This window comes from Morone saxatilis, unplaced genomic scaffold (assembly GCF_004916995.1).
Source record: "Morone saxatilis isolate NCDOM2014 unplaced genomic scaffold, NCSU_SB_2.0 Contig7, whole genome shotgun sequence".
Classification (NCBI taxonomy): Eukaryota; Metazoa; Chordata; class Actinopteri; family Moronidae; genus Morone; species Morone saxatilis.
The window spans coordinates 2,266,173-2,274,375 of NW_023340246.1; the positions used below are offsets into that span (position 1 = coordinate 2,266,173).

At 43.1% G+C, this 8,203-nt stretch overlaps 1 protein-coding gene across 1 annotated transcript; it reads right to left on the reverse strand.

Moving 5' to 3' along the window:
- Positions 1 to 4,036: 4,036 nt before the first annotated feature.
- On the reverse strand, positions 4,037 to 7,506 carry marcksa (myristoylated alanine-rich protein kinase C substrate a). Its single transcript, XM_035678735.1, has 2 exons — positions 7,094 to 7,506; positions 4,037 to 5,971 (listed from the first exon to the last, which is right to left on the reverse strand). The coding sequence occupies exons 1-2, from the start codon at positions 7,187 to 7,189 to the stop codon at positions 5,246 to 5,248; spliced, it is 822 nt and encodes a 273-aa protein (XP_035534628.1). The 5' UTR covers positions 7,190 to 7,506; the 3' UTR covers positions 4,037 to 5,245.
- Between the last annotated feature and the right edge of the window lie 697 nt (positions 7,507 to 8,203).

Here is an 8,203-nt window from a genome sequence, read left to right on the forward strand (position 1 = left end):
GAACCCAGGCCGCTGCAGCAACTCTGTATATGGGTCACCAGCTCTACCGACTGAGCTAACTGGACACCCAGTGACTTGGTGTTTTAACGTGTTAATCAGAATCTGAACTAACGTTTGTTGCTGCAGATGGAGGCAGTGGCAGACCAGAAACTCTGGTTTTCTGTGAGGTAAAATTACTGTTTTTATCAAAGGAGTCTGGTGGCTTTGAACCGAGCCATATAACTTCAGTTCCCCGTCGGAAAGTTATGTTTTTGCAGTTTGCAGTACTCAAACCGTTTTCTTGCATTTCCCCCCTTATTAACAACAACTTTTGGTACTTGATAAAAGCTTCTTGTGGTTTCTCAGTTTGATTGTTTTTAGCAACTGTAAATGACACAAGACAGGCAGTTTGTGATAGTCCTTCCAATGTAAAAAAAAAATCACTTCTTACCCTCCATCTGCTGTTGGTGCCACAGAAATGCAGTGATGTAACGTTACCTGCGAATAGGCTATTGCATACTTTAGTTTACTCTATGGAGTGCGACAGATGTAAGGCCCAGTGTTATGATGAAGTAGTATGTGCCAGTTGTATGCATACTGCATGCAACAGTATGGAGTTTGTAGGGGGAAGCTGCAGTAGGCTTTACAGTACATTGCTAATGGAAAGGCACTGTGTGAATGCAGCCCATCATATTCCAGTACAGGACTCATGTGGTTACTTACAGATGAAGTCCACTTTTCAATGTGTCAATCACTGCTCATTACTTCCTGAGCTTTGTGTAACCACCACACCACACTGAGTGCAGAATGACTTCCTGTCAGTCGCTTGAATAAGCTCTGTGTTGGTATTGATTTGGATGTAGAATATAGTACAGACTCTTGATTGGGTGTAATAAAGTGTGAACCCTAAACAGACTTCTGCTGTGAGCACAGAAGTGATGTGTGTATAATTCCAATCACTTTAGTTGAGTGGTTCTTTAGTTGTGGATTAAAACTATAATGGTCACTTCATGAAGATGATCTCCAACTGACTCTCCAACTCTCATTTTTGTTTGGCAGTGTGAAGACTGAGCAGACCAGCAGTGCCTGAAATGTTCTTCTTATTACACACACACACACACACACACACACACTTGACTCAATGGTGCTGTCCTCCCTCAAGGATCCAACTCTTCACTGAATCCCAGCCAGAAGCATTATATTTATTATGACTTTCCATTTTCTACTTGTGAATTGTCTCTCTTTGTGTAGTGTCGCAGTGGATTTTCTTGAATCCACCACTTGAATTTGCCATGCTACGTCCTTTGATACCCTTTAAACCGTTTGATTCCAATGTGCTTGATCTTCTGAAGGAAACCTGGACTTTCTTGTTTTTAGGAAAATTGTGGTTATACCTGTAGATGAACCTATAATGACTTCATGCTTAAATTTTAATATTTTGCATTTGTCAATAAAACCTTTTATACCCTGTATTTCTATGTGGCTTGCTGTTTTGTGGTCTGTGTAATGACGCTGTACATCCACATGGGGGCGTCCTAACATAACACATAGCATCTCCAGCTTGGGACAGGTGGAGTGTTTGTTAGGAAGCAATTTTGGTGCTAGTCCATGTTTTTTACTGGCGTTAATATATTGTAAAACTCACTAAAAGATCTTTTAACATGAATACGTTCTTCTAGTGCATTCGGCGTACAATAAGCCCAACGTCAATGATTTAAAATGTAATAAAATTCTATTTGCTCCTCGCTCCCGCCGTCCTCCGTCGCCGAAGAACCCCTCACTCGGATGAGCAAAGTTGAAATTGGCTCCCAAGTTACGTCTTCTTCGTGCGTTTAACGTATGCCGTAATGAAGATTATGTCCTACTTATTTGCAAATGTCCCTACATTAGGCTCTATGGCGAATATTTCCTTTGTTGCTAGTAAATCAACTTTAAAAGATGTGAGTTTTGAATGGAGCTTGTCCTGTGTAGGAAACATGAAAGGCTCAGAAGGAGCGCTCCGTGAGACCCACACGCACTAATTGAGAGGTAAGCTAGCTAACCAGTTAAAAAGCTAACGACCTTTCATTTCAGCCGTCTAACGTGTTATGTTTCCACATGCAGAGAATGATGCCATGCCAAGCCAACCTGGAAGCTACATAGGACGGTCGCCACCAGCCATGGCTGAGGTAGGATGATGTTTGTAAATGTAAGACGTTTTCACTGAGCAGAACTACCATAAAATGGTGCAAGGTGAATGAATGCAGGAGCTCAGACATCTTAGCCCAAACTCCTGGCTACAGTCTGCTTTTGGTGGGGCAGATTTGAAATCTTCTGTGCAGACTATGAATCCCCACCTTCCTCTTTCTGATCAGGATCACCGCTTACAGTTTTGGATAGATTTTAAAATGCCAATTTGAGTGGAAACCATTGACAGTATATATAAAGTGGAAACATTGAGATTTCTTACTTTGCATGCAGCATTTATAATCTGAATCACTGCAGCTCCTAGAACTCTTGTTTGCTTTTGACAGTTCCAGGTTATGTCTGCTACATTGCATAGTTTTCAACAGTCTTAATTAAATCCTGTAGTAAAGTCTGAAACCTGCTATCACCGGCCATGAGTCATGGTTGCACTTGTCAGCAGAAAAAAAATCAAATTGAAGGCGTTAGAACGTAGTCACATTACACTATTGCCTTATAAATTTTGTACTTAAAGAGGACCGGTGGAGCCGGAGGTCAGACTGCAGACGTGTCAGTAGAAACACTGATGCACTGTGTTTGGAAATGGATGAGTCATTATTCTGGTGAGTGTGCTTTGTTTTGTACATTTTTAACCCCAGACTATAAACCACAGCATCAATCTCACACAGCTTGGTATCGCTGTGTTCACTTCGCTGCTGTGACCCTACCTCTAAACCAACTTGGGTAAAATTCCCTAAAGTTAATTTTTGTCACATTAAAGCTGCAGTAGTAACTTTTATACAAAGAAATCTTTGTCATATTTGCTGAAACTTTCACTATATCCTGACAGTGGTTCATGAGACGTATATAATTATATAATAATAAGTAGATAATGTGTGAAACAATCAGGTTCCTCTGGTTCCTCCTGGTGCTCCTAATGGCATTTACAAGAATCCACCGGGCCTGAACAAAAACAACCAATCAGAGCAGAGAGAGATAGTTGAGTCTTATTCCAAAGTCGTTAAATATAAATGCTGGGAATGACACTCAACAATTAACTATCTTCAAGCCACCAACACAAAACGTCTTACCATCTTCCTTGGCTCTGATTGGTTGTTTTCGTAAAAAAGTATTTTTTTCGCAAAATGACCCACCGCAGCCTAAATATATAATGTAGCTCAGGTTGGTGTGTGGAATGGAGCCAGCTTTAGCCAGTCAGTGACAGAATATTGCATTTTCTCACTTTTGTCACACGTCTCTCATCCATGAGGCCATTATTCTACATAAACAAGCGCACAATTAAGCTGGTTTGTCTTCCCTATACGACCAAAAGTATGTTGACACCTCTCTCCAGACAGAATTCTGGTTCCTAAAGTTCCTAAAAATATCTCTGATGTAATATTCACAGTAAAGAATCTGTTAAAAATTCATCCAAATCTCCTGCAGTTATTGTGTTCAGTTTGTGTTCATTGTACTGTTTATCAGCTGTTCTCTACTGTTATTGTTATGCATTGAATATGAAATATTTATCTAATATATGTCAGTCAGTTTACTTATTGATAGAGAAGGGCTCCCTGAAGGAAAAAGGTTGGCAACCACTGTTTTCTTTAATGCACTTATTAAAACATTGTATCAGTACTCAATAATGGTCCATTTGCAAAGTTCAGGTATCGGAATTGATCAGGAAGTAAAAAAAGGTATCAGAACACTTTATTTAATCGACAGTCGGATTACCTGCCAGGCTGATAATCGGTAAATGTCCCTAGTTTGTACCCCGGATTTTGTCTGGAAGGCACAGAGCTACAGCATTACAAATGAACTGCATAGATAGGATGTCATCAGTCAGTCAGAACGGCACTCTACAGTATGTGACACAAATAACGACAGATGCAGCTCAAATTTTATTCACATTTATTTTTGCTTTTAGTGTGCTCACAGAAAATTAGAACACCTTAAGCAGAGGAGTTTAATAGCAATTTTTTTGTAAGCAAAGTTACATTCCATCTCTAAAGTCAAACTGGTCGAAGCTTCTCCAGTATTTACAAAAGGAAAAGAAAGAGAGAGAGAGAGACAAGATGCTACACAAACATTTGCATCTGATAGATTCCTTAAATTTTTGTCAAAGACCACTGAGAAAAGCATTTGCCTGCTGTAATCAAAAAAACATACCACAGTATATAAACAGTTAACCATTCCACTTATCACAGCTTGGTTTTCGAGTTCAAAATTGCTTAAGAAGGTCTTTCCGGGATGACATTTCTCTTCTTTTTTTGCGTGTGTGTTGTTATCTTACAAAAATGAGCGGGTGGAAAAAAGAGCTGCAAACTTCATGTGCTTCTTGAGATCAAGATTTTCATTTTGTACAATAATCACAGTTAAAAACACCCCGCCTATACATACTTACATTTGTATTAAGGTCATAAAACCAACAATAAACAATAAAGCCTATACAACTTGTATTCCTACTGAATCACTGACTGGTACAGCTAATGAGAAGTGAAAAGCTCCTATGAGTTTATACGTCTTCCTAAAAAACCCTAACTCTGGGACTCTTTTGTTGGTCGTATTTCAAAAAGGGACTTAGTGTTGTAAACTGTATGGTGTGTATGGATGTTGGTCTCCTAGTTTTTTTAGACTACTCTTTCCATAATAGTCTGTGGCACATTTCCAAGGCCCCTCCCCCCTGCCCTCCCTGAACTCACCTCCCCCCTTCATTTACAGCTCGACCCCCGTCTCCTTCATACCATGGGCATGTCCATACCATTTTGTTTACACTTTTGTATAAAAATTCAAAAGAAAAAAAAAACGTAATACTGATGAAAAAATATACGGCAGAGTGTGGAATTAATCTGTTGTACATGTCGAAGCCACCCACCTCCCTAGCCCGTTGGAATGGAAGTAACAATGGACCGAGATGGGTTTTGTGTAAGGGGGGAATGGAAACCAAAAATAAAAAATAAAGAAAAAGCTTTAAAATATCCCTGGTTGTAGACAAGTTCTTCAAAGCCATTACCTGGCATCACTCCAACATACAAACAGGGAAATGTTCTTTGATTATCTTTTTTCTCCTTTTTTTTTCAAATTTCTTCCTCTTTCTCCCAAATTATTCAGCGGCCTCCGCGGCTGCAGCCGGAGCCTCCGCTGATGCCGCTTCCTGCGAGGCCGGGGCGGCCTCCTCTGTTTTGGGCGCCTCCTCCGCCGGCTTCTCCTCCACCTTGGGCTCCTCTGCCTTTGGCTCCTCTGCGGGCGCGGCCTCCGCGGCCTTCTTGGCCTCCTCAGCAGGTTTCTCTGCTGGTGCCGCCTCTGCTGCAGCCGCCGCTGCCTCCGGCTTGGCCTCTACCTCCTCCTTGGCCGGCTCTGCAGCAGGTGCGGCCTCCTCCCCAGCAGGTTTGGCCTCCTCGCTGGCGGCCGCCGCTTCCTCTGTGTCCTCAGCCTTGGCCTCCTCCGTGGATGCTGCTGCAGCCGCCTCCTCGTTCTCTGCCCCCTCTCCTGTCTCCTTCTTGGTCTTCTTGAAAGAAAAGCCGCTGAGCTTGAACGACTTCTTGAAGGAGAACCGCTTCTTCTTCTTCTTGGGGGTTTCGTTGCTGGTGGAAGGTGCGGCGCCGTCCTCGGCCTTCGCCTCCGCCGCCTCTCCCTCAGCAGGAGCAGGGGATGCCTCTACCTTGTCCCCATCCGCAGCCTCCTTCTCAGCGGGGGCGGCTTCTGCTTTCTCAGCCTCCTCCTTGGGGGTCTCCTCGGCCGTGGCACTGCCGTTGGCCTGCACCTCCTCTTTGCCGTTCTCGGCGGCTGCAGGAGAGGCGTCCCCGTTGGCTTTAACGTGGCCGTTTTCCTAAAAAGAGAAGCAGGGACTGTTAATGCCATGTAAAGAGCTGGCGTGGTTTCAAGACTGGAGCCGGACAGTGCCCCTGAGGGACACCAGGGGCAGCAGACACCATCAGATCAGCGCTGCCAAAAGCAGACTCTCACTTCAGCCTGGACCCACTTTCTACTCTCCAGCTCTGAGAGGCTAAACATGAAAATAATGAAACACAAACTAACAGTCAGGCATTAGAGTGAAAAACGCAACAACTCTCTGCTGCCTCTCATATCCAGAGCGAGAGGGAGCGCAGTGCCTCGGCCGGACCGCAAGGGGTCAGTGGCTGCTCGCTCCAACAGCGGAGCGCCAAAGCAAAGCAGCTGCTCATTAAAACAGCAGCTGCTCATTAGTCCGGCACGGCTCGGATACATTTACTAAAAATGTTTCAAATCGAAACGCGGTTCTGAATGATGATTTATCTCTAAAACTCTATAAAGGAGCGGCTAAGACCAGCACAAGCCTCTCTCTCTCCCTCCCTCTCTCCGGGGCGCACCACTGGCTCCGAGCCTCTGTGTCCCCTCCTCTGTGATAGCAGGCTGCCATCTCCACTTTCTAGTGGAGCATCTGTAACAAAAGGAGCGCTGCTCCGAGCGCACACAGCCTTTGTTGGCGTCGTGCATCTCGTCTTATTCAGCACTTTCCAAAACTGCGACCAAGAGACGATTTCATTCAAAGCCAAAGGACTTCATCTTTGTCCTGAAGTGTATTTTTTGGAGCAAATTTACCAATCAACCACTCAACACATTCAAATCCTACAATTCAGAGTGCCATTATCAACAAAAGATGCAAATTCTAAATTGGCTCAAAAATAACAGCTTATTGTGTTAAGTGTTCTTCAAATATCCGCTCAATAAAGTGTCCCGTTTTCCTTGAAAAAACCAAGGGAATATAAAATGATCAACTGTTGCTTATGAGCTACAATCTATTCAGATTTAAAAACCAGTCTCTCCATTTAGATTAAACTCCCGCAGCGGCTCTCCATTCAATCTATCCACATTTACGCACGGATTGCGCCCTCAGAGCGCAGCCGCCCTCCACAACGACCACACTGTCCCCCGATGGATGCCAAGAGCTGGCTGTTAAAATATCATTTACCTGTCCGTTGGTCTTGGTGGGTGAAGCAGCAGCCTCTCCGGGCTTTTCGGCCGCGGTTTCAGCCTTCCCAGCTGTCTTGGACAATTGCGCTCCCATGCTTTTCGCCCCCAACAAAGAAACTCAACCGATCCAAAAAACGAACAAAGACCCACAAGCCTCTTTGTTGAAACTCAAAAGCTCTTCGCTGCTGTCTCCCTCTCTCTGCACAGAGGAGAAAAAAGTTCACAGGGAAAATGTAAAGCAAAGTCCAGTCAAGAGCGAGGAGGATTTTTCAAAATAGCGGGGAAAAGCTGGCAGGTAAGGAGGAGTAATAAAATCCCAGATTGGTGGCCGTGTCGCTGTAGACAGGCTGCAAAATGGAGAAATTTCCCTTGTTGCTAATAAGATGCGGAGTCCAACGCCCAAGTGAAGAGATGAATGGGCGCTCCGAGCGATGACGGCACCGCACTCTGATTCAGCCAATCACAGCCACCGCTCAGGGCGTGGGCGGGGTTTTTGGAAAGGGAGTGAACAATAGATTGTAGCGCTGCGTTCATGTACGTAGGAATAGTGACTTTCAAAGAAATTGGCAGCATTTAACTAAATCACTAGCATGACATGTTACCAAACCGAGATATTTGTTTTGCATTTAAATCTAAATTTTCACTCCCCAACCCAAGTGACCTGTTATGGAAGTTTGAAGTTATGTGGTTTTTCCTTCTTTTTGCACTATTTACTCAAGGTCCACTTACAAGTTTTCTTGTGTTATATATAAAAGATAATCACTTTTGCACACAAGGTATAGATCTTGTGTGCTAACAAGTTAACAATCAACATACTTTTTTTTTAACCATTTTGCCCTCCGAAATTCTAATACATCTATTTAAATTCAGCATTTTTTTATTTCTATTCGATATACAGCTTGTCATAGTTCAGTCTTTTTGGTAGCATCATGTAAGCTAATTAGACAAAATGTCAATCCCTGTGCTCATTAAAAAAAGGTTTGACATTTTTCCGTAGACTATAGCTACATTTCATTTATGTCATGTGAAAAATATATTGTGTTATGTGAGTTTTGGATAAGGTCAGACTTAAATATAAATGTAAACCAATGAAGAACTTAAGACTACT

What these genes read in the sequence shown, in the direction of transcription:
- marcksa (XM_035678735.1), bottom strand. Translation starts at nt 7,189, where the DNA reads ATGGGAGCGCAATTGTCCAAGACAGCTGGGAAGGCTGAAACCGCGGCC. An exon ending in CCACCAAGACCAACGGACAG is followed by an intron (nt 5,972 to 7,093) that starts GTAAATGATATT and finishes TTCTCTTTTTAG; the next exon opens with GAAAACGGCCACGTTAAAGC.